General features: G+C 39.8%; 2 protein-coding genes across 5 annotated transcripts in view; both read left to right on the top strand.

Annotated features, from left to right (window-relative positions):
• The first annotated feature begins 227 nt into the window (after window positions 1-227).
• Window positions 228-10281, top strand: HRG (histidine rich glycoprotein). The gene is made up of 7 exons (XM_077117835.1): window positions 228-490; window positions 3244-3360; window positions 4201-4291; window positions 5643-5809; window positions 6802-6882; window positions 7737-7838; window positions 9474-10281. Exons 1-7 carry the CDS (start codon window positions 308-310, stop codon window positions 10185-10187), a joined length of 1455 nt encoding a protein of 484 aa, XP_076973950.1. The 5' UTR covers window positions 228-307; the 3' UTR covers window positions 10188-10281.
• A 2954-nt stretch (window positions 10282-13235) lies between these two features.
• Window positions 13236-26677, top strand: part of KNG1 (kininogen 1) — a 57685-nt gene continuing 44243 nt past the window's right edge. For 3 of the 4 annotated variants that reach the window (XR_013158424.1, XR_013158425.1, XM_077117836.1), the window contains exons 1-5: window positions 13236-13609; window positions 16110-16220; window positions 18174-18258; window positions 21951-22123; window positions 23243-23350. Coding sequence is in view for 2 of the 4 variants with exons in the window: in XM_077117836.1 (XP_076973951.1) it covers window positions 13415-13609; window positions 16110-16220; window positions 18174-18258; window positions 21951-22123; window positions 23243-23350 (672 nt within the window). In the remaining 2 variants the exon portion in view is untranslated. The remainder of the gene's footprint in view (window positions 13610-16109; window positions 16221-18173; window positions 18259-21950; window positions 22124-23242; window positions 23351-26677) is intronic. The other variant, XM_077117837.1, reaches the window with a different exon arrangement.

The raw sequence follows: 26677 nt of genomic DNA on the forward strand, positions 1-26677 counted from the left end.
GCAGGGGGTCAAAAACACACTTTGGATCTGCTGCCTACTAGAAGAATCCAGATTTGTGCAGGTCATAATTTCACCCACTCATCAACAGTATGTCTCAACATTCTGGCCCCAGGACCCACTAATCATTTACAGCCTGTTGACGGATATTTTAACCAGGGGTCAAGGTGAACATCCCTGGTTACACAACAAAAATACATAAGGTCCTTATTTCAATCAATTGTGTGCATGTGTGCGTGTTTTAGAAAGTTGGTATAAATTCTTTGTTACGGTAGACCATAGCAAGCAATGGTTTTCACATTTTAGCAAAATGAAGGCGATTGCTGCAGTACTTCTTTTGATCATATTGCAGCATTCGTGTGCTCTGATTCCCACTGATTGTGATGCTATCAAGCCTGTTGCTGGGAAAGCTCTTGATCTGATCAATAAAATGCGATGGAATGGCTACCTTTTCCAGTTGCTGCGGGTCGCTGATGCCCACTTGGACAAAGCGGTGAGGAATTGCCAATGGCAGGGCTGAGCTGGGAACCATGCACCAGGGGCAAATACACTCTAGCCCCCTGAGATTGCTGCTTTGCACAATGTAATAGCTTTGGTCAGCATTTTATGTTTAGTTTCTGCAGTTAATTTAGACTGTTCTTTCTTCCTTCCAACTAATGTTTGTTATCACTCTGTCCTTATCTATGAATCAGTCTGCAAGTACTTATAAGCACTTATGTTGAGCCAAATCTAATGCTAAGTATTTTAGGAGAAAAAGAAAAAGAAACTGAGGGCCTTGCCCTTCATAAATTAAGAGTCTTCTTCACACAGGTAAACTGTGTAAGATAGGATGTGTTCAGCTTACCAAGAAATATAATGAAATTAAATTGCCAGAGAAATTTAATGAAAGGAGATTCATTATGTTTGGATGGGAGAAAACTTCCATAGTACCCTGAAGAATGGGTAAGATTTGAACAGGAAGAGGGGTTGGGCAAAGGCATTCCAGGAGAATTCCAGATATGGAGAATCGGGAAGGAGGGTGTTGGGTAGTAATTGAACATAAGGAATGGGGCTCCAGAAATTCTAAGTAGGATGGGTTTAAGAATAGCCAACACACACACAAAGAATAGCCAACAGGCTGGAAGGGAAGATGTGAGTTTTATCTTGGAGTAAAGTAAGACTACTCTTTTCCCTTAGGTTGTATATTTAATTGGGAAAGATTTGAGGGGCTGATAAAGATCACAGAAGGAATGCTGAAGTCCTCACTCCCCAACACAAACAAACCTACCTCGTGGGGGAACCACTGAAAATAAAACCAGGAAGACCAGACCATGGAGCAACACACAAGAAAGGAGAGGAATTTATACGTGTCAAAGTATTAGGGATGTACTTCAGGAGTGCAGGAATTTAGGATTCAATCAGCAACTTAGTGAGCGTTAGTCCCATTCCAGGCTGTCTGCCACATGTGTAGTACACAAGGATGAGTAAGCACAGGGATATCCCCAAGTGGCAGTATGGAACACGGGTGGATGGGGAAGGGGCATAGTGTGCTGGGGAGATGGAGGCAGATGACAGAGGAGCAGAAAGCTATCTCACACATTCAGAGACAAGGAAATGAGGACCAGACCTGGGCAGTGTGAATTAAGGCCGGGAGAATGAGCAGCTGACATAAGACACACTTCAAAGAAGGACCTTTCAAGACCAGGTGACTGGTTGGGTAGCAAAAGCAAAGAAAAGGAAGAAATCAAAGTTGATTCCACATTTTTAAGGCAGAGAATAAGGTAAAAATTAGTGATGCCACTGACAAAGACAAGAGAAGTTGAGAGAAGAAACTGATTTGTAAAGAGAATAGATTTAGCCTTAAGCAATTTGAAATCAAGGTAGGAAATCCAAATTCAAGAAAAGAGCTAGCAAATACACATGTAGAGGTCAGCAGCTTAGAGGCTGTGATTTCTCTACCATCACTTATAATTCTAGGTTTGTACTTTCAACAACCCCTCTCAAGCCAACACTGCCATTTAATGATAAATTTTCAAAGCTCGTGAGCAGAAATAGCATCATGACTAGTTAAAAAGCACTGGAAGTGACTCTTTGCAACTATTTATTCAAATAAATAGATCTAATGACTCAAAGGAAGACACCGAGGATTTGGAGAGTAGCAGGAATTCTGTTTAAGAAATAGATTGCTCTAAGCCCCCTTAGGGGAATGGTGAGAAAGGGGGAAAATTCAACTTCCCCAAGTGGAGAATTCTTGATATTCTCACAAGCAGTGAGGCCAACCAAAGCAATATGTTGAGCCCTCAATCTTGGGGTTTGTTGATATGAAACATAACCCAGCAAAGGATAGGCTAAGCCTACTTAAAATTAGGCCAGGGTCACCCCCAAGAGAGCCTCTTTTGTTGCTCAGATGTGGCCTCTCTCTCTCAGCCAACACAAGCAAATTCACTGCCTTCCCCCTCTCTACATGGGACGTGACTCCCAGGGGTGCGGACCTTCCTGGCAACATGGGACAGAAATTCTAGTATGAGCTGGAATTCAGCACCAAGGGGTTAAGAAAAACTTCTTGACCAAAAATGGAAAGAGCAAAATGAGACAAAATAAAGTGTCAATGGCTGAGAGATTCCAAACAGAGTCGAGAGGTTATCCTGGAGGTTATTCTTACACATAATCTAGATATCACCTTTTTAGTTAAGGTATATTGGAGAGGCTGGAGGGAACTGCCTGAAAGTGTAGAGCTGTGTTCCAGTAGCCATGTTTCTTAAAGATGATAGTATAATGATATAGCTTTCACAGTGTGACTGTGTGATTGTGGAAACCTTGTGTCTGATGCTCCTTTTATCTACCTTATTGACAGACAAGTAAAACATATGGATTAAAGATAAATAAATAATAGGGGGAACAAATGTCAAAATAAATTTAGTAGAATGAAATGCTAGTGATCAATGAAAGGGAGGGGTAAGGGGTATGGTATGTATGAAATTTTTTCTGTTTTCTTTTTATTTCTTTTTCTGAATTGATGCAAATGTTCTAAGAAATGATCATGATGATGAATATACAACTATGTGATGATACTGTGTGTTACTGATTATATATGTAGAACGGAACGATCATATGGTAAGAATGTTTGTGTTTGTATGTTGGTATGATTAATAAATAAATAAATAAAGAGTTTAGCTGAAAAAAAAAGAAAAGAAATAGATTGCGCTTATGAAAATAGCCCTGTTCTCCCACACGCTACTCATCCATTGCTTTCTGGGTATTCCTCAGGAATCCCCAGCTGTCTATTATTTAGTCTTAGATGTGCAAGAATCTGACTGTTCAGTCCTATCCAGGAAACACTGGGATGAGTGTGAGCCAGATGTTTCCAGACATCCATCTGAAATAGTAAGTAAACCTGACACCCATTCCTCTGCTCCCGGCATTCTTAACTTCTGTTTAATTTGTTTACTCAGGGAAGCCATATGCCTGGGCTAATACAGCAAAACACTGAAAAAAAAGCTTCTACCTCCAGACTCTTGAAGACTATACTGAACTTGAGTAATAATCTCTCAAGAGCCATAACTGGGCACCCAGTTTAAGATAAGTCAGTAGGACTTATAGTCTAATGGGATAGCATGACCAGCTGTGAGACTTTGGGAAAATCACGTAATGTCCCTAGACTTCAGTCTCCTCAACTGTAAATTAAGAGGAGGGGTTTGAAGCAGTTGGACTCTAATGTCCCCAGCCCTGACAGTATATTATGGGTCTAGGAACCTATGAACTTGTAAATTGTGTTCTATGAATACTGGTTATGGCCAAAGGGATTCATTGCAGTTACAATGAGGAATAGTTCTGCATACTGTACACGGGTCCTCAGAGACCAGGCTCTCTGCCACACGTGGAGAACATAAAGATGAATAAGCACCAGTTTAAGATTTCTTTTCCAGAAGACGAGAGATTTCCACACCTACGAGTAGTAGCAATTTTTTCTCTATTGAAAATGTTTAGGATATGATCAGGATCTGCTTAACAATGTCTCTCCTATTCTTATGAGGGCTTGTGGGTGCTTGTAGCATTTGACACACAGAGACGGACTTAGAAAGTGCAGATTTTAAGAGAGGATTTGAGGAAGGAGGCCTCAAATAAATGTGAAATGAGAGTAGGAGTATGCTGCATCATCATTTGTTCCCTTAGATCCGATCTGAGGAAGCCATTAGGCAATGACACAACACCTCTTTCTTACAGGTGATTGGGCAATGTAAGGTGATAGCCACAACACGTTCAGATGAATCTCACGACCTCAGAGTGAATGACTTTAACTGCACCACCAGTTCTGGTATGGTAATCTGTTAAAATGCCAGTTACTTCCAGAGTAAGGTAGACTTCAATTATACAGCGGTATTCATCATATAATACTATGATATGTGTCAAAAATGGCCCCTAGAACAAATGTTGGAATGAATTTGGTTTGAAATGCTGGTGATCGATGAGGGTGTGGGATGGGGGATATGGTATGTATAATCTTTTTTTTTTTCTGTTTTCGTTTTATTTCTTTTTCTGTTGTCTTTTTATTTCTTTTTCTGGTTTGATGCAAATGTTCTGGGAAGTGATGAATATGCAGCTAGGTGATGATATTGTGACTTGCTGATTGTGTATGTAGAATGGAATGATCACATGTTAATGTTTTAGTTAGTTTGTTGTTAAATTTTTTTAATTAATAAAACAAAATGCCCACCTACTCTCATGGATTGGATTATTACCTTCCCAAAAATAGAGGGAAGAGGGTTTCTGCCTGTTACTTTCCTTTAAAGAAATTCTACATATAGAAGTAGAAATTTATGAGAGGCAGTATAACACAACTGTAGAAGCATGTTCTCTGGGGTCTGACTCGCCTGAGATTCAGTGCTAACCTCAACATTTATTATTTGTGTGGTCTTGGACAAGTTACTTAACCACTCTTAGCCTTGGAGTTGGTTTCCTTATTTGTAAGTCAGGGCTGATAATAATATTAGTCCTAAAGATCCCTGTGAGGTTTGAATAAGATGGTCTATGTAGTACAATTTGCAGAGAACCTTGCACCCCGCAACTACTGTCTTCAACATCTAATAGCTGTGTAGCACTCTAAAGTTTATGAAGCACTTTTATATATGCATATGTTATTTCATTTAATATTACAAGGTTATGAAGTGAAGAGTATACTTTCTATTTTAGAAATAAAATAAATGAGGCTCAAAGATGTTCAACAAGTTGGTCTAAGAAACAGCCAAAATGTGGTGAATACATGACTCTGTCCCATCAATTTTGACTCTAAATTCCACATTCTTACTTTTTTGCAAAAATTGATTTAAAATAAAAAACACATAAGAATTTCTTTAAACATATGAGTCAATAAACAAAAATTCAACAGCCAAGCAGCCTCTTCAGGTGGTTGCCTCAAGGAAAAGCTGACCCGTGTCCTCTCCTCATTCTGGGCAAAACTTTATGTTAATGATGCCACTTAATGGCTGGGGGACATCATGACAACTTGGTCATCAGAAGGATCTGAATTTTAGTCTGGTTCTGCTGCTGCTTGGCTATATGACCTTGAACATGTTACTGAGCCTTGCCAACCCTCAATTTGCCCATCCATTACACCATGCTTATATGTATTAAGTCCAAGCACTAACACTGCCATCTTCTTTCTCCAGTCTCTTCTGCATTGGCCAATACCAAAGATAGTCCTGTGCTCGTAGATTTCTTTGAAGATACTGAGCCCTACAGAAAACAAGCTGATGAAGCTCTTGAGAAATACAAAAGAGAGAACAATGATTTCACTTCTTTTAAGGTGGACCAAATGGAGAGAGTTTCAAGGGCGGTGAGTCTCCACTAATGTCCAACTACAGCCTAAGGACCCAGTTACAACCTGACAGGCCCATACTGAGTGGCACCTAGCCCCTCTACCTGCCTCGCTTGGCCAGTGGCATCCTTAGTCAAGGCTCCTCATGCAGCTTTGGGGCTATACTAGACAGGCAACAGACACCAAGGAACTGCCCTCCTGCAAGGTTTTTTGTTTTTGTTTTTGTTTTGGAGAGGGGAGGATATGTGAAGGAGAGGAAGGAAAATCTATAAAAGAAAGAGGGTAAGACAAAAGAGCATATTAGAGTTATGTGAGTCATTGGAAATCATCCAGTCCTAACCTCCTTATATTATGATGGCAAACTGAGGCTCAGAGACACAACCAGTGGTATATTTAGAGGTTGATGATTTCCCTGCCTCCCATCCAGAGTTGTCTTGAACAACAACTGGTTGGTGTGTGTTAAACATTTTACAAATGCAAAGTTAAATAAACTATAGTGCATAAAAACAATGAAATGAATGTACAGTTATTAAAAGAACATTTGTACCTATAGAAAATGGAAAGAGTTAAGACATATTGCTAAGGGGAAAAGCATGTTACATAAGAAAACTTAGACTAGGAGCCCATCTGTATTAAATAATTGGATATATGTGCATATGTGCAGTACATTTATGAAAAGACTAGAAAAAGAAACACATCAAAGGGATGATGATGGCACTTCTGGAAAAGAGAGACAGGATGTAGGAAGGATGATTTTTTTCTTATTTTATTTATCTCTGTATAATTTGAACCTTTTTCAATGAAGTGGTAGTCATTTGATCACTTAACATGATCAAAAAAAAGGTAGACACCATAAGAAAAATGGAACCTGTTGCTGATTTTAAATTTCCATAGTGCTCTACAGTGAATTTGACTGAGGTATCTACTGCTTTTTTGGTACTATTATGTTTTACTATTTCCTGACATTTACTATTATGTTCCTGAAATTGTTTTGACCCAATTCATTTCAGAGAGGAGGAGAAAGAACCGGTTACTATTTGGCCTTTTCCGTGAGGAACTGCTCCAAACACCATTTTCCCAGGCACTTGAATGTGAGTATAATGAAAATCTGTAAAATAATAAGTCACATTTAGAGAGCACTTATTATGAGCTAGGAACACATCTAAGAGGTTTATACATTTGTTAATTTACTTGATCTTCACACAATCCTATGTGAGAAACTATTTTTAATCTGATTTATAGGTAGAGAAACCGAGACTGAGAGCAATTTGGTTAATCATGATAATACGATTTTATAATATATATATAATTATACCTAAACTTAAAAATAAATCATTTAAACCATTAAGATTCACTTAAACTACCAGCCAGCTTGTAATAAAACCATCACATGTGGTTTTTTCATTTGCTTTATCTCATTTATTGCTCACAATGATCGCATTTGACAAATGAGGGGGTAACTGAGCATTCAGCAAAGTAAGGATCTTGCCCAATGTTCACAACAGAGCTGAGATTAGAATCCATTTCTCCTCATGGTCATTCCAGGAAGATCCATCTCAAAGCTGGCTCCCTCCATTCCAATATTTTCCTCCAAGGGGCCAGTTAGTTGTCTGAATCCCTCTTCTACACTGTTCCTCATTGGCTCCAGGCATAGGCAACTCAGGTGCCCCCAAAGCAAGTCAGCACTGTTGTGGTATTCCCCACAGCCTCCTGCAGAGCAGCCCAGTCCTGGTTACTGCTCATGGAAGAGAACCACGGCAACTTATGATGAAACACCTTGGAATGTGCACTTACTGTTAAATAACTGGTGGGAATGTTTGAAATTACCCTTATTTTTCTAAAGCTCTTCTTCCTCACCTGAATGTCTTGAAGTTCATGACTGCAGCTGGACACATTCACACCACCTGCACACACTCATGCTAACAGTTGTCTCTCTCCCTTATAGATCTTTGGATTCTGCAAGGCATTGTTCTTATATAGTACAGAAGCCTCTGACTTGGAAACCCCTGAAAATCTTCTAGTAAACTGTGAAGTCTTCAACCTTGAGGTGGGTTGCTGATCTAGTTTACTAGCTGCCGGAATGCAATACACCAGAGATGGATTGGCTTTTAATAAAAGGGGATTTAATTCCTTAGTTCTTCAGAGAAAAGGCAGCTAGCTTTCCACTGAGGTTCTTTCTTATGTGGGAAGGCACAGGGTGATCTCTGCTGGCCTTCTCTCCAGGCCTCTGGGTTCCAACAACTTTCCCTGGGGTGATTTCTTTCTGCATCTCCAAAGGCCTGGGCTGAGCTGCGAGTGCTAAGATGAGGTATGCTGAGCTGCTTGGGCTACACTACATTGAGCTCTCTCATTTAAGCACCAGCCAATTAAATCAAACATCATTCACTGCAGCAGGCACGCCTCCTAGTCAACTGCAGATGTAATGAGCAACAGATGAGGTTCACGTACCATTGACTTACATCCACAGCAACAGAACTAGGTGCCTTCACCTGGCCAAGTTGACAACTGAATCTAACTACCACAGCTGCCTAAGTAGCCTTTGTCACAAGCAGTGCCAGATTAAGTGGGAATTAATTCTTATGCCTCTATGTGTGTTGGAGGTTGGGGGCTGTTCTCTATTGCAGAGACAGAGTTTTGCCTAATTCCACTGCATGAGTTGTAGTAGATCAATAGAGAAATATGTAACTGGAGAAAGAGGGGAAAGGAAAAGAGAGAGAGAACAGGTCCATGGGGAAAGGAACGTAATTGCTGGCATGACACAAAAACTATGAAAACATTTGTCATGAATTGGGAAAAGTTGAGATTTTGGGCAGAAAAATAAAAGCACGACCCAATTCAGTCAGCCTTGAATCAGCTTGAATATGGAACTTTAGTCAGGATCCCACTGCTGAGACTTGATAATTGTTAGCTTTTATATTAGGCATACAACCTAACCCAAAGGGAGTAAATTGACCTCAATTTTATTATATAAAGGTATATAAAATAAGATGCAACACATAGTTTATATCTGTCTCAGAAAGTTTTGTTCTGTTTTATGGATGAGCACAAAGATGTCCTTCACAGTAATTTAATATTAGCAATAAAAAAAACCCTGAAAATAATTCATATGTTCAAGAATCAAGCCAAAAAGGGGAGGGGGGTACCAGTTCTGTCACCATGAACATGGCTCCATAGATTAAAAACAAACGCCTGAACAAGAAGTGCAGTAAAGAGGCAAAACATGTATCTTTAAGGAGGAAGGGATGCTTATATTAGAAAGCTTTGATCTCTGTTGAGAATATAAATCATAAAGTACTAGCTTCCAAATGTTGTTCTATATAATATAGTTTTGCCACTTTATTTTCAAATGAGGAAAGATGGTAGCAAAGAAAGTTTCTCATAACTCAAACTTTATCCCCATCTAAAGGACCAGCCTTTACTCAGACTATTTATTTCTGACCATTGTGTTGTCAAAATATTATTTCTTTTGTGAACTAATGGTGGTTGTAGATGACAGTTTTTGCCTGTATTTTAAATGCCAACTTGACTTGATAAAATTTTGATGATCTTTTGTTGTTATCCCACTTTTTAAATGGATTTTAGGAATCCAAAAGTCTAGAGCCATTGGTCTAAATCAAGGTAAACATCTAATGTCTCATTTTGTGTGAAATAGTGATATTCATTTTTCTGTGTTCTTTACCAGAAACATAAAAACTTCAGTGGCGGAGACCCTCATTTGGGTGGGCATGAGCATTCTCCTACTGACAATCGCCCATTTAAGCCCAATGGGTCCAGAGAGCACCATCATCCCTACAAGCCACATGAACCTGGATGCCCACCTCCCCTAGAAGATAAAGATCATCCAGATAGACCACCATTTCAAGCAGGAACTTCTCCACCATTGCCCCCTTCAGGGTCAAGATGTCATCATTCCCGTTTTGGCATGAGTAATACCCGTGGACCCTCTCCTAATCATAGTTCCAGTGAGCACCATTCTCACGGGCATCATCCCCATAGACACCGTCCCCATAGACACCGTCCCCATGGACACCATCCCCATGGCCATCATCCCCATAGCCATAATTTCCATGATTATGGACCTTGTGACCCACCAGACCACAGCAAGGGTCCCCATGATCACCATCGCCCACCACCTGAGAACTCAGAAGAAAGAGGTCCAGATAAAAGACACCTTCCCTTCCCTTGGGGATATATTGGTTATGTTTATCGACTCCCCCCGCTGAAGAAAGGTGAAGTTCTTTCTCCTCCAGAAGCCAATTTTCCCAGGTTCTCATCACCAAATCAGAACAAGCCCCGAAAGCCAGAGATTCAGCCCTTTCCTCAGTCGGCTTCTAAATCATGTCCAGGGAAGTTCAAGCAAGAGTTTCCACAAATCTTCAAGTTTTTTGCACAATAGCTCCAAAATAAAATCTGATTTCTTAGATGGAGAAAGATGAGTAATGTCATGAATTAGAAACACAAATAAAATGTGACCAGTAATAAATGCAAAATCACAAGTTATTTTAACCTTACTTTCACACTCAGGCTAGGGGGAAATGTGAGTAGGGAGCAGACTGCTTGAGAAGAGAGAGATAAATGGAAAGAAGAGGAAAGATTTCAGGGCTACAAGAAATCTGTCACATGGCCACATGCAAGAAAGGTTGGGAAAGGAAGTCTAGATGTATGTCAAGGAGGAAAGGGATATGAATTTAGTGACTATCTAGCCAGATACTGTCACAATCATCATTTTTTAGAGAAGGAAAAGGAGGCCCAAAGAGGTTTAATTAGTTGCTTAGGATCTTACAGTTGGTAGATTGTGAGACTTGGCCTTCCTCCAAAGCCACATTCTTTCCTTTTCATCCCACTGCCTGTACACACTGCCATGCCCTGAGTTTTGAGTTTTCATTTGTAAAACCACCGTTCAGCCTTGACTAGTTCTTCCTACCTCCTCCTGAACCAGGTACTCCCAGTTATTGCCTCACTCTTCCAGCTTCACCTGTTTCCTTCTCTGATGGCTCATCCTTCCTCTCAGCCTAAGAACTTGACCGAGTCTCATTCACTCTTAATTTTTTACAATCTATTTTCTTCTATCACCCTGAGTCTGAAACTGTCTCACGTCTCTCACCATGCACCTGAAACCACTTTAGTAAAATGTGCTATTGTTAACCAGCCCACTCTCACAGTGATAAAACTTGTAAGAACTAATTACCAGGCCCTGCATGGATGCTACCATATCCACTCTTCCAAAACAAAACAAAACAAAATTATAGTATGATTTTCTAACTTTTACAGATGAAGCAACTGAGGCTTGGAAAGGTTATGGGCCCCTGAGTTGCTCGTGGCCACACAGCAATTAGGTAGCCCAGCTACACGGAAACCCAGGTTGGATTTACTGGCAAAAGCTTGTTCCTACTGCTCTGTCACAGAGCCACCATTCAGCCCACACTGAGCCCTCTTTTCCAAAGGCTCTCAGGGAGACGGAATTACCGAAGTACTGTTGTTTGTAAGCTGCCACAATGCAATATACCAGAATTGGAATGACTTTTAGAAAGGGGAATTTAATAAAGTACAAGTTTACAGTTCTAAGAAAGTGAAAGTGTCCAAATTAAGGCACCAACAAGAGGTTATTTTCATTCAAGGAAGGCCAATGGGTCTGAAACAGCTCTGTCAGCTGGGTAATCATGGGGCTGGCATCTGCTGGTCCCTTGCTCCTGGGCTCCGTTGCTTTCAGCCTCTGTTTCTGTGGGGGTCTTCACTTTACTTCTCCAGGACTGGTTTTCATCTCATGGCTTCCCTTAGCTCTCTCCAGGTTCTGGCTTGCTTAACATCTTATGGCAACGTCTGATGGGCTCCAAGCATCTCCAAACATCTGTGTCTCTGTCCTCCACACATCCACATCTGTGTCAGCTCTGCTATGAAGTTTCTGTCACCTCTGAGGTGTCTGTTGTTTCTCTAGACAATGTAATTTAAAAGGTTTCACCAAAATGTTTCCCATTTAAAAGGATTCCAGTAAACTAATCAAGACCCACTTGAAATGGGTGGAGTCACACCTCCATCTAATCAAAAGTTAACACCCACAATTGGGTGTGTTCCATCTCCATGGAAATAATCTAAGCAAAAGATTCCAACCTACAATATTAAATCAGGATTAAAAGAAATGGCTGCGTCCACAAGATGGCATCAGGATTAAAACATGGCTTTTCTGGGGTACATAATGTTTTCAAACCAGTACAAGTACCAAGCTAGAAATCCTGTCCATAACAGGAAAGAACCCAACTGTCTTTTTATTTTATTTTACTTTTGTAAGGATTGAGGACAAGCATCTACCAAGAGCTAACCCAAGTCTTTAAACCTATCTACAGACCTCCTCTCTCTAGATAGTCTAACTTTATCAAATAGGTGGTGTGTTAGTTTCTTGGGCTGGTGTAACAAAGTACCCCAAACTAGTGACATAAAACACCAGAAACTTATTGTCACAAGTTCTGGGGGTTAGTAATCCAAAATCAAGGTGTAGGCAGGGCTATGCTCCCTCCAAAACCTGTAAGGAAGAATCTTTCCATGCCTCTTCCTAGCTTCTGGTAGCTTGCGAGCAAGCCTTGAGGTTCCATCTCTGTCTCAGTGTTCACAAAGCCTTCTCCCCCAACTGTCTCTGGCTCCTCTTCCCTTCTTATAAAGATCCCAGTCATATTGGATTAGGCCCCATTCTAATCTAGTTTGGCCTCATCTTACCTAATCATGTTTTTAAGACCTGTTTCCAAATAAGGTGGGACCTGGGGTTAGGACTTGATTATGTCTTTGGAGGGGGACACAATTCAACTCATCACAGGTTGTTTAGGCCTGGTGGGTAAGACAACCATATCCATGAGAACAGAAACAAAAAGCAAGCTGGAGCAGGCAGGATGTCATCAAACCTATCTGCACATATGCATCCCCTCTACCTCTTCCACTGGGGGAGCATTTTTCCCTTGCAGAATTAACACAATTGAGTGGAAAGAGGCTGGCGTGGCCAGAAACCAGATAGGATGCTTATACTTTATTTTCAGCCACACCAAGTTCTTGGTGAGGGACTCCCAGCACTCATTTGTTACCTCTGTGTATTGGCTTCCAAGGCATGCAATATGATCAATATGATTCAGCCTGCTTCTATGCAGATATCCTACAAAGAAATTTTATGTGAAAGTTGTGACTATACATCGTACACATTGTAACATTGTTCTTACATGCAGTGACCTTTGTAAATGGCTTTGGGAAAGTCATAAGAAAATAACAGAGCTGGTAGTGGGTTTTTTCCACCTCCTTTATTAGATACTCTTTTGATTTGCTAAAGTACTTTGTGCAATCACCTGGAAATATGCTCTGTGCTAACCTGTGCTTTCAGAATGCAAACAAGCAGGTCAGCGACCCCAGTGTTGTAATGTTTCAGCTCAAAATCTGTTTGGATAACCCAGCACAGCTGTTTAACCTTTTGGAATAGGGCAACCGTGTGTGCCCCAAGAGTCCAATCAGGCCTCCAGGGTGCTGGAGCAGAGCTAGAGAAAAGGACAGAGGAGAGAAGGAGTTGGAGATTGTAAAATCAGCACCCAAGCTGGCTGCAGATTCTTGGTGAAGGCACCCCTCAGCAACTAGAGGGGAGACCATTAAGTCATGAAATTAATTGTTATCATTTTCTTCTGCTCCAGGCTGCTACCAAGTCTGACTCAGGAATCCTCCTCACAGGAAGTTGACTGCAATGACGAGGATGTATTTAAGGCTGCGGATGCTGCCCTGAAGAAATACAATGATGAAAGCCAAAGTGGCAACCAGTTCGTATTGTACCGTGTATTTGAAGTCACCAAGATGGTAAGTGAGCTGTGTCTAACTTTGAGGTCATTTGGGACCTGGACTATCACTTGGGTCCTAGTTCTCTGCCTCCTAACTTCCCTCCCAAGAACTATCAGAGGTAGACTCTTACAACTCTTAGAAATGCATAATGCCACTCTCTGGCCTGGATGTGGCACGGTATGACTCGCTCTCAGGCCACCAGATTTGGCTGCTTGGGTGAGCAGAGAAGCTGTAAAAGCAGGGAAGTGAACAAAGACAGAGCATATGGATGGGATTAAACCAAGTGGGAGAATCCAGGAACTCAGTTGGGCCACAAGAGGATTCGTTGTATCTCTGACCCAAAACTAAAATCTAAAGACCTCCAGGTCTCAGTTGGGGAGGGAGCACTTTAGGACTCCTTAAAGAAGTGTCAGAAGGGAGATTAACATGTTTTACTGCTTTGGTCAAGATATCTCCATGAAGTCTGTATGGTTGACTGTATTAAATTAAACAGCAATGTTTTAGTTGGGCTTTGATTTTTTTTTTTTTTTATCACTGCCTTGATGATAGATTTTCACATAGAAGAAAATCCAGATAGGCTGAAACAAAGAAATACAAGTCTTTCAAGAGATTTTTATTTTTAAATAAGTTTCCCTATAAAAAGCTGTGTCTCTGGAATGGTAAAGCAATTGGTCACTACAGTGAGAAAAGAAAAACAACTCAACTTTTTGAAGAAAACAGCAGTGAATGTGTTTTTCTCTGAAAATAAAAGTAAAAATGACCCTTCAGTCTTCTTGGTGCGCTCAAGCTGCAGTTTAGTGGTTTTGTCTTTGCTCTCCAACATCATTGGCCAATGTGGTTTGTTGTTCTGAAATGTCCACATCATAACCTCTCTATCTTTAATTTGCCACGTGGGCACAGCCTGTACAACTACCACCCTAGTTTAGGGCGTATTTTCCAAGTAGATAGTTATAACTTTCAGTATTTTGAATGAACCTTTTGCTGTCATTAAATCAAATTATCAAAATCTGGAAGGAACCTTAGAGAACATGCTGTTTGACTCCATCCTCTCCTAGCTCCATCTTCTCCTAGCTATAAATACTGTGACCAAGCAGGCCCCAAGAAAGCACTGCTTGGGGTCAGGAGACCTGAGCTCTCTGCCTTTCCAGCCTTATGAAGGTAACTGAGACATGCCCTGTCTGCGCATGTCCTTCTTTCATTTGCAAAAGGAGGGGCTGGAGAATGTTACCTCTCAGATCCCTTGTAGCTCTAACATGCCAGGATTTTGCATCTGAAAGCTCATCTAAATCAGTACCTTAGTAGTTTAAAACTTTAAAGAATTATTTTATGACATCCTAGCAAAATTAGAAAACAAAGCTAATTAAATGCTAAAATCACCTATGCATAATTCCACCCTCCAGAGATACCTGCTACATTTTTAAATATTTATTTATTTATTAATTTAAAAAAAATTAAGAACAAACAAAAACATTAACATTAAATCATTCCGTTCTCTATATATAATCAGTAATTCTCAATATCATCACATAGTTGCATATTCATCATTTCTTAGAACATTTGCATCAATTCAGAAAAAGAAATAAAACGATAACAGAAAAAAAAAAAGATCATACATACCATACCCCTTCCCCCTCGCTTTCATTTATCACCCGCATTTCAAACTAAATTTATTTTAATATTTGTTTCCCCTATTATTTATTTTTATTCCATATGTTCTACTCGTCTGTTGACATGGTAGATAAAAGGAGCATCAGACACAAGGTTTTCACAATCACACAGTCACATTGTGACAGCTGTATCATTATTCAATCATCCTCAAGAAACATGGCTACTGGAACACAGCTCTACATTTTCAGGCAGTTCCCTCCAGCCTCTCCACTACATCTTGAATAACAAGATGATATCTACTTAATGTGTAAGAATAACCTCCAGAATAATGCGTAAGAATAACCTCTGGACTCTGTTTGGAATCTCTCAGCCATTGACACTTTGTCTCATTTCACTCCTCCCTCTTTTGGTCAAGAAGGTTTTCTCAATCCCTTGATGCTGAGTCTCACCTGCTACATTTTGTAAATGAAAAAATGATCTCTTTTTTGTTTTGTTTTTTTCCTATTGTAAAAGTAATTGCTTGTTTTTTTTAATGTCAGACAATACAGAAAGGTTTGTTTAAAAAAGAAAGTGAAAGGCAATTGTAATCCCACAGCTGAGAGACATTTAAACAGCTTGATGTATATACTTCCAGACCTGTTTTAGACATGCATGTACATATAAATCGGTTTTTACAAAAATATGCTAACATTATAGATACTTATTTGTAATCTTTGAAAAACATATTTATCAATATATTGTGAATATTTTCCAAGTAGATAGTTATAACTTTCAGTATTTTGAAAGAACCCTTTGCTGTCATTAAATCAAATCAAGATCGAATATTCTTGACTACATCAGATCTCACTCAAATTATTTGCTTTAGGGGCAGTTGTATGAACATTACATCTCTTTGGCTTCTTTCTTTCAGGATGCTCCCGACACATTTTATTCCTTGAAGTATCAAATCAAGGAAGGCGATTGTCCTGTTAAAAGTGGCAAGACGTGGCAGGACTGTGACTACAATCAAGCTGCAGGAGCTGTAAGTTTGTTGACGACTCCCAAGCCTCCAGTTTATTGACAGATTTTTTCACTTGTACAGAGAATGATTAATATTTTTATGCCAGCTTATGAGGGATGCACCCTCAACTGTGTAGGAAAGAACAGTATTTCATATCTATGTTCTTCCATAGACAGAAAGAGTATAGAGAGACCACCATTTAAGCATGGAGGAAACTTTCTCATCAGAAGGGGACTTGAATGACCTACTGGGGTATGTGCAGGTCCCAGAGAGACAACTGATCAATATTTGTGAAGAGCTCCAGGGCTGGCAGGGACAGAGTGTGGGTCTGTTCCCTTCAGCCCAAGTCTGAATCCTAACTCTGCCTGTGCTAGCTGTGTGACAGTGGGTTGGTGCGACCACTGTACAGACAGTATTGACCTGATCAGGTTGCTGGAGGATGAAATGACATAAACTGTGCATAAAACCTGCTTTTCCATGCCGAAATTTTTATTTGGAAGTTATTCAAACTTACAGAAAAGTCACAAGAATAGTTCAAAGAATTCTCAAAACACTTCATTGGGTTTCATCAATTGTTAACAGTTTGACATATTTGCTTTAGCTCTCTATATATGTACCTATTTTTTTTTTTGGAATCATTTGAAAATATATTGCAGACATGCCCGTTTATTTCTAAATATTTTTAGTGTGTATTTTTTAAGAACAAAGAGTTTCATTTTCATTGCAACAGTATAACTGTCAATATCAGAAAGTATAACAATGATTCAGCACCGTAATCTACTGACATTTTTCAAGTTTTGCCAATTATTTCATTAATCATTTATAGCAATTTTCCTTATTCTGGTCTAAGATAGTCCAGGACCATGTCTTGCATTTAATTTTCGTGTCTCAGTCTTTGTTGGGAAATTTCCTCAGCCTTTCTTTGGCTTTGATGACATTGACATTTTTGAAGGATCTTATTTGAAAAACAATGCCTAACATTTGCCCACCACACTATAGCAGCTTTTATATATTTATTTATTTATTTAGAAATCTTCACACACATGCCTTCTATCCACAGTATAGAATCAATAGCTCACAGTATCATCACATAGTTGTATATTCATCACCATGATCATTTTTAGAACATTTGCATCACTCCAGAAAAAGAAATAAAAAGAAAAAAGCATTAATTTTTTCTTAGCGTTAGGTGTGTTTGGCATTTACTCTTCATGACAAACCCGCAAGATAGATGTGACGTTTCTCCCACACAAATGAGTAAACCAAGCCTTAGAGAGGCAAAGGGGCTGGGCGAAGGTAACACGGTGAGCAAGTGGCAGAGCTGGGCCTGCACAGCACTTTTTTTTTTTTTAAGTAATCATTCGTGAGCCAGTGATACTCCGTATCTATGACCTCAATTTTTTTTTTTTTTTTACTATTTTGATAGTATTTATTTATTTATTTATTTATTTATTACATGGGCAGGCACTGGGAATTGAACCCGGGTCCTCTGGCATGACAGGCAAGCATTCTTGCCTGCTGAGCCACTGCGGCCCACTCTGGACAGCACTTTTTTGTCTCCACGTTCCCTGCTCTTTCTAATAATTGAAACTAAAGTTTATGCAAATGTAATTAATCCCCTGAAATTCAAGGGTGAGTCAAGAGGAGCACTTAGGCTGTTTCTAAGGCATTACATTTACCTTGGTGAAAAACAAACATTTCCGGGGCTCAAACAAAGATTGAAAACCACATCCTTTATACTACCTCTCCTCTGATTTCTCACATTTATTGGTGGCTTAAAAAAATAATCATTTGGCTACAAAAACATTCATTCTTGCGTGTCAACTCTCTGTCAGAAAAATCTTCACAAGTCAAAAAAAAAAGGAAAGTCATATTGACTGACAGCACTAGGCAGACTGCTGCATCTGAAAGACTGAAATGAATGGCCTCTCTTTTTTATGCCTCCCTCTACCCCCCCTTTTTTTTTCTCTTTAGTCCACAGGTGAATGCACAGCCATAGTGTGGAAGAGAGAGAATCAGAAATTCAATGTGAATCAGCAGACCTGCCACATCACTCCAGGTAGCTCATGTCTCCTGGGGCACTGCCCAGAGGGGAAATAACCATTCCTGCATGCCAGAGTCCAGGCTAGCCTGGGAGCCTGCCTTCTCTCCTCGGGGGTGGCATTAGCACTGCCAGGTGCAGCTCTGGGGTGAGCCAGTGCGTAGCTCTAGGGTGAGCCAGGGCGTGAGTGGTGCCAGGCTCATCCCATCATCCCCTCAGCGTCATTTCCCAACTCTCTTCCGATGAATCATTGTGTTATTAGTGGGTGGAATTGTAGGCAGCATCCCATAGAGAGAGAGAAGCATAGGTCTGAGATCAAAACTGGCCTGAAATCCTTCAAACCTCTTCACCGTCTTGGATCTCCTCTTCCTTTTCTATAGAAGAGGGATAACAGTAATTTGCACTTCACAGGAGTGTTGTGAGACTGAAATGAGATAATGGCCCTGAAGGGAGAACGCCTAGCAATCATAATAATGAATTAGAGAGAATAATGATGGAAGTAATCATAGCTAACACTTCAGCAATGTGCCAAGCACTTTACATGAATTAACATGTTTAATCCTGGCAACAACTTTATGAAGTAGATATTAATATCCCCATTTTACAGGTAAGGAAACTGAGGCCCAGAGTAATTAAGTAACCTGCCCAAGATTCCACAGCTAGTAGGTAGTAGAACTGGAATGGTACTCCCTCAGTACATGAAATTCCTTAAGAATACAATCATGGAGCAACTTTTTGACAAATATTAACACTTCAACACCTGCCCTAATGTGGCAGAAGTGCCAAGTGCAGAAAAATGGCCCTACCTAGGTGATGTCAGTCACTGAAGCCTTCCTGGTTCCGTCCTCTGGGTTTTATGGCTGAGGCTATGAAGCAGTATCTCCAGACCTCACCGAAGTGGCAGCTGTTCTGTACTGGATTTAGTCATTCATCTGTAAGCCACAAAAACTCATATCGCTCGAGGCTCCAGTTCTTGCAAGAAGTTGCATTACAACAGAAAAGAAATCACAAGTAATTAAAATGTTTAACTTTTAAAATCTCTCTAGCATTGTTGGGGTATGGTGGAAAATCATTCCATCACCCAGAAAAACTGAGTTTACACCTCTCCCCACTCCCTTCACCCTCGAAATCTACGCAGCAAAGGCTACTCCATCTCTTCTCTTACCTTCATTCAACCTTCTAGATAAGAGCCGGCCACGTGGGTACATAGGTGCGTCAGTGGTAGAACGTTTGCCTTCCACGCAGAGGCTCAGGTTCAAGTCCTGGGCCCCACCCCCGATTGTCTGGTCTTGACTCTACCTTCCCTTTCATCTTAGATGTTTCTCCTTTTTTGTTTCTCCTTTCATCACTAATTTTCTCACCTCTTTCATGTAACTCCTCTTCAGTTGTTTAACTTTACCTGTTTCCCTGATTCAACATCACTTTCTGCGAGAAGGAGAGGAGGGGAGAAAAGTGATGAATAGTCGCCAGTAAAATTGTTTTTCCTGAAACATACTTATGGAAGGAAAGAAAGAAACAGTTGTAATGGGAGTTGTGCGGACCAGCTGACGCCTGAGGGACAGCCTTGAGGGTGCCACTGGCCTCCTGATTGTGTTGGGGCTACGGGCGCAGTGTCGGGGCCACCACCCACTGGGCGAGGAAGTCTCCCCCTCCCAGTGTGTCCCACACTCACCTTTAGCTACTCCCCCCTTTCTATAGCATTTGTCTCCATTCGTCAGGAGGTGAGGGTGCTTACGTACATAACTTGGTAATTTAATACAAACTCGTTTTTAAATATTTGCATCATTTTATTAAAAACCCTTTTGTGGCTCCCCATTCTCAGAGCAAACCATTGTTAACTTACTTGAGCAAACCTATGAACGCAGTAAAACTGTGTGGGAAACACTGTATGTACATTGTCCTGGGGAGGGAGACTTAGTTTTTCTCAGAATTGACAAGGAGTCTATGACCCTTCAAAATACTTAACCACTGGCCCAGACAAGGACACAACCTACAGTTCGGACCTCAGTTTACCTGTCCCTGTCTCACACTTAGACTGTGGTAAAAGGCAGGCTATATATAATTCCTTATATAACCACGTCCCACATCTCTGTGCCTCCCCTTGTCCACCTTTCTCAGGGTGCCATCATTCCTTCTCCTCTCACACCTCATTTGCCCGGTGAACCCTCCTCATTCTCTTCAGCTTGACCATTTCTTCAGCAAAGTCTTGAACTCTTGCCTTTCCAAGCTCTTGGTGAGTTGTAGAATTATATTTAATTCATCTATCTACATGTGTGCCTCTCCCACCTGACTGCCATCTCCTTCAGCACTGAGCATTACTGATGTGTTAATATAACCCTGCCTCCTAGCTCAGCACCGGGCATAGAGTTGGCTCAAAATACATGTCTGTTGAGCTGAGTTGATACAAAATGTATTAAGCCCTGAACCAGCCTTTAAGGAGCTTTGGCACTTGAAACTAATAAACTATCTACAGTGTTTTAATTTTTTTATTAGAGGATAAATTTGTTTGTTCTACAATTAAAAATGACTTCAACTCTTTAGCTATTGTAACAGAAACTGAGAAGCTGCTACTTGGGCATAATCAAAGGAAGGAAGTGAGTAGGGGCTGATGTTCACTGTAGGAGGAAAGGGAGTGGTGAGGGAAAATGTCAGAGCTCCTGCTACTTTCCCTGGCAGGAACGCAGTTTAGCCCTAGGCCAGTTTTAGGGCCTCTGAGGAACCTTTCTGCAAAGCCAGCTCGACTAAGCCCCAGACGCCCTTGAACTGCCTGTCCGGAAGAGCTGCTCAAGTCCATTTTGTCACAGCCTTCCTTAGGAAGCAGTTGTGACAGTCGCCCTAATAACAGGTCTGGCCCAAATGCCGTTCACTCCTTATTCTTCCAGCTCTTTCCTCCAAAACTTCCGCAGACACCTATGTCCTTTGCAGATCTGCCACATCAGGAGTGGCCTTCTTGACTCACAGCATAGGGCTGAGGAGGGAGGCCGCAGTGGTCACTCCCCTGAGTGCCTCCCTCCGCACTGGCTCCTCCAGCAGCCCCGAGGGAAAGCCATGCGCGCCCACCGGCTGCTTTTCTCCTGGGAGTCCTTTGTCCGGGTAGAACGTGTCCTCCCACCCTGGTCTGCCCTTTTGGCAAGGCTCTTCTCTACTGCCTGCTAGAAGCTGCATGGAAGAGATCCCTACCCCCAACTGTGCTTTGTAAAAGAGAGCAGGGAAAGGGCATAAACAAAGACAGACTTGCAGTTTATTATTATTATTATCATTTTGTATGCTGTTTGGTGGGGTCACATTTCATTCTTTTCCACGTGAGTACCCTGTTACTGCAGCACCATCTGTTGACTATTGGGGGGGGTGCGGGGGTGGACTACACAGCTGGGGAATTGAACCCAGATCTCCTCATACTACCCTTGCACCACTATTTGTTTTAAATAAATATACTTTACATTTTAAAAAGTGACTTCAAAATAATTTTTAAATTGCAGTGCAACAATATGGTGCCTATAAGTTGTTCCTGAGTGACATGTTTTTTTTTTCCTCTGACTAAAATGCAGTCTTGTGTTCTCTGGTTATTCAAATTACATTCTATGATTTACCAGAAAGTTTGTTTTTCAGGGCCCATTTTGTCTTATCTGCCAAGGGGTATATCTGAATGCTGGAAAATAAAGACTTGTTTCAGTCCTTAACTTTGCCTTTTTTGCTTGCTCTCTACCAAGCTGAGGGCCCTGTGGTGACAACCAACTATAACTGCCTTGGCTGTGTTCGTCCTGTCTCAACCAATAGCTCAGACTTGCAACCCATTTTGAGACACGCCATCGAGCATTTTAACAACAACACGAATTGGCCCCACCTCTTTGCTGTTGGTAAACTGAAAAAGGCCCAAAGTCAGGTTTGTTCTTTCATTTTTACATTTCACACAATATTGTTAAAATTTGTTAAATCTTTCTGATTAGGGCTTCATTAACTAAAATAAACGGGAAGGAAATCGTGTTATTACATGACTGGTGGTGAGGAGCTGAGCTGTGTTTTCATATGGCCAGCACGGGACAAAACATTTCCTGTTTGGTCGAAAAGATAAACATACTGTGATATGTAAAGGGAAAATGTGGCTAATCATAGCCCCTTACTTTGAGATTTGTTTTTAATGAATGGGTAGTAAGCATTACATATTCTTCCTCGAAACAATAAAGTGGAAATGTAATTTCGATCTTAAGATTTTAATAAAACTATATCATCAGCTGGTTATCTTGAGTTGAACAGAGCTCTGAAATATTAAATTATATATAAATAAAAATTGGCATAGCTTTCTGGGTACCCTCTAATTTATAGTTCCCATATCATCGGAGAAAAAAATATAAACACTTATAAATCTGGTCTTTTCATTGGCTCAGTTCACTAAGCCCTTATTGACAATTGGCTGAGTCCCTTATACTTTGGTCTCTAATTTTGAGTAACTCACTTTGCTCAATAACATTCCCTGCATTTAATAAACCTTCCAGTTTGCCTTCCTGTTAGATGCATATTCTACTCAAATATGTCCATAAACAGCTAGTAGGGTGAGACCAGCTCCAATAAATTAGGAGAAAATCTCACTACCTGGAAGTCTGGCAAACTGAGGGCCCACAGGTAGAAGCCAAACCACCTCCAGGGATTTCTTTATCCATCTAGAAGAGCAGTATTAATACTTCAGAAAATCCAATAGAGTGTTTTCTCTCTGCAGCCTGGCAGAGGGAACACTGTTAGATCTTTCTTAAGGAAATACAGTAACTCTATAAATTGCTTTTGTTTTCAGATATGTAGGCAACTGTGTGTTGAGGGGTGTGAGTTTCAAAGTGCTCAGTATTTATTCAGCAATGACTTTTGCCTAATAATAATAATAGTTTGTTTTTATTGAACACTTATATCAGGTTGTGTTCTAAATTCCTCATAACATGATGATTTATACTTGTATGTCACTGTGAATAATGTTTAAACTGCCCTTTAATACGCAACCCAAAAATTGTTTCAGGTGGTGGCTGGATGGAATTTTGAGATTACCTACTCAATTGTGCAAACTAATTGTTCCAAGGAGAATTTTCTAGTTTTAACTCCAGACTGCATGTCCCTTTTGAATGGTGTAAGTAGGCAAAAGTCTAATTATAAAGTTCTCAGCATTTTATTTACAGTATTTACAAGCACGGCAACTATCAAACTGTGTGCAAAGACTCTGTCACTACAATTTTAGATGGCATCCAATAATTCATATCCACTTGGGCTATAACTGCTGCCCCACCAGGTTTTAAAAAGCTTAGAGACCCTGAAGCCCAAGTCACTGGTTAGGTGATCCTACCTGTTGAAGAATTGGCATTTAATTCACAATAAGGATTTACAGAGTTAACCAGGGATTAGAAACAGCTGAAGACAAAACGACAAAACAGTCAAGTTTATCTTTGTCTTCACACTTTTCTATTCCCCTCTTTTTCCCCCTGTACTAAATGTCCTTATGGAGTTCCCTAGCTAGACCCAGGACAATTCTTCATTTCAAACTTTCCTGCTAGTTTTTTCACCTTTCTGCAAGTTTTCTCACCTTCCTGCAAGTTTTCTCACCTTCACTACCCTGCTTTATTTATTTATTTATTTTAAAGTAGAGACATTACGGGTTTACAGAACAATCATGCACAAAATACTGTGTTCCCGTATACCACCCTATTATTAACACACTGCACTGGTGTGGTACATTTATTACAATTGATCAAAGCACACTTTTATAATTTTACTGTGAACTATAGTTCATGTTTAACTTAGGGTTCACTGTGTTGTGCAGTTTCATGAATCCAATGCATTTTTAAAAAATTTTTATTCTAGTAACCTGTATACAACCTGAAAATTCTCCTTTTACCCCCACTCAAAAGTATAATTCAGTGCTGTTAATTATGTTTATAATGTTGTGCTACCATCACCACCATTCACTAGCAAAACTTTTCCAACATCCCAATTAGAAACTCTGTATATTTTAAGATTTATTCACTACCCTATGCTAACCCCTGGTAATCTATATTCTAAATTTTGACTCTATGAGTTTGCTTATTCTCATTATTTCACGATCATTGAAATCGTACAATATTTGTCCTTTTCTGTCTGGCTTATTTCATTCATTAAGATATCTTCACAGTTCATCCATGTTGTAGCATGTTCTGAACCTCATTCCTTTTTAGGACTTGATGATACTCCATTGTGTATATAGGTCACGTTTTGCTTAGCCATTCTTCCTTGATAGACATTTGGATTGCCTCCATCTTTTGGAAATTGTGATTAATACCACTATGAACCTCAGTGTGCAGATATCTGTTCAAATTCCTGCTTTCAGTACTTTTCAGTATACACATAGTAGTAGGATTGCAGGTCCTATGATTCTATACTTACCTTTCGAATGAACCGACAAACCATTTTCCACAATGTCTTTCCCATTTCACATTGCCGCCAGGAATGAATGAATGAATGAATGTTCCTATTTCCCGGCATCCTTTCCAATACTTTTTATTTTCCTTGTTTTTGAACAGCAGCCCTTCTAAAGGGTGTGAAATGATATCTCGTGATGGTTTGGATTTGCATCCCCCTGATAGGTAATGATGTTGCATATCTTTTCATGTGTTTTCTGGTCATTTGTACTTCTTCCTTGGGATGTCTTTTCAAGTCTTTTGTTCATTTTTTAATTGAGTTGTCTTTTTGTTGTTAAAGGATTTCTTTAAATCTACTGTATATTAATCCTTTAAGGGATATGTGGTTTCCAAATATTTTCTCTCACTTTGCACATTGTTTTTACTTTCCTAATAAAGTTCTTTGAGAAACAAAAGTGGGGTTTTTTGTTGGTTTTCTTTTTTTTAATTTTGAAGCGGTCCCACTTATCTTTTTTTTCTTTTGTTGCTTGTGCTTTGGGCTCTGGTTGTAATATCTGAGAAACCACTAACTAACAGAAAGTCCTGAAGATGCTTCCGTAGGTGTACTTTTAGGTGTTTGGTAGTTCCAGCTCTTATATTTAGGCCTTTATCCATTTTTGAGTTGATTTTTGTATGTGGAGTGAAGTAGGGGTACTCCTTATTTTCAAATTTTACATTTTTCCCAGCACTGTTTGTTGAAAAGACTATTCTTTCCAAATTGAGTGGTCTTTGCCACCTTGTCAAAAATCAGTTGACCATAAATATGAGGGTTGATTTCTGAGCCCTCAGTTAGATTCCATTGGTCTATATGTCTGTCTTTGTGCCTGTATTATCCTGCTTTTTTGTTATATATCTTCCTACATATATCTATATCTATGCATACACACACAGAGGCAGCTATGTGATATGTATATCATAGGAAATTTTGTTCACAACTTTTTTTTTGCATAGGTGCATGGGCTGGGAATCGAACTCAGGTCTCCTTCATGGCAGGCGAGAATTCTACCACTGAACTACCTGTCCCATCCTGTTTTGATTAATGTGTTTTTAAAATAAGTTTTTTGTTTGTCTGTTTTTTAAATAAATTTTAAGATCGGGAAGTGTGAGTCCTCTAGCTGCATTCTTCTTTCACAGGATGGCTTTAGCTATTTTGGGCCCCCTAGTCTTCCATATAAATTTCATGATTGGATCTTCTATTTCTGCAAAGAAAGTTGTTGGAATTTTTATTAGGATTGCATTGAATCTCTTAATTGCCTTTGGTGGTATTCACATCTTAATAATATTTAGTCTTTCAGTTCATTAACATAGAACATCCTTCCATTTATTTTGGTCTCCTTTTATTTCCTTACCAATACTTTGTACTTTCTGTGTACAAGTCTCTTATAACCTCGGTTAGACTTATTCCAAGATATTTGATTCTTTTAGTTGCTATTGTGAATGGAATTTTTTTTCTTGAGTTCTTGTTCCAATTGTCCATTGCTTGTGTATAGAAACTCTAGGAGCTTTGTTGTGGACTTTTGTCATCTGCATACAGGAAAAGTGTTACTTCTTCCCTTCCCATTTGGATGCCTTTTATTTCTTTTTCTTGCCTGATTGCTCTAACAAGAATATCCAGTACAATGCTGAATAACAGTGGAGACAGTGGGCATACTTGTCTTCCTTCCCTGATCTTCAGTCTTTCACCATTAAGTAGGATATTAGCTGTGGTTTTTTTCATTTATGCCCTTTATCATGTTGAGGAAGTTTCCTTCTATTCCTACTGTACTAAGGGTTTTTATCAGGAAAGGGTGGTGATTTTTCAAATGCCTTTTCTGCATCTATTGAGATGATTGTGTATTTTTTTTCCTTCATTTGGTTAATGTGATGTGTTACATTCATTGATTTTATGTTGAACCAGACTTGCATACCAGAGATAAATCCCACTTGTTTGTGCTATATCATTCTTACAATATGCTGTTGGACTCAGTTTGTTAATATAATGCTGGGGCTATTTGCATCTATAGTCATAAGATATATTGGTCTTTAGT

This window comes from Tamandua tetradactyla, chromosome 10, assembly GCF_023851605.1.
Source record: "Tamandua tetradactyla isolate mTamTet1 chromosome 10, mTamTet1.pri, whole genome shotgun sequence".
Classification (NCBI taxonomy): domain Eukaryota; kingdom Metazoa; phylum Chordata; class Mammalia; order Pilosa; family Myrmecophagidae; genus Tamandua; species Tamandua tetradactyla.

Excerpts from the sequence above, each read along its gene's own strand:
- HRG (XM_077117835.1), top strand. The coding sequence starts at position 308 with ATGAAGGCGATTGCTGCAGTACTTCTTTTGATCATATTGCAGCATTCG. Across the intron at positions 4,292-5,642 it reads TAACTGCACCACCAGTTCTG|TCTCTTCTGCATTGGCCAAT; the intron begins GTATGGTAATCT and ends TTCTTTCTCCAG. Across the intron at positions 5,810-6,801 it reads TGGAGAGAGTTTCAAGGGCG|AGAGGAGGAGAAAGAACCGG; the intron begins GTGAGTCTCCAC and ends AATTCATTTCAG.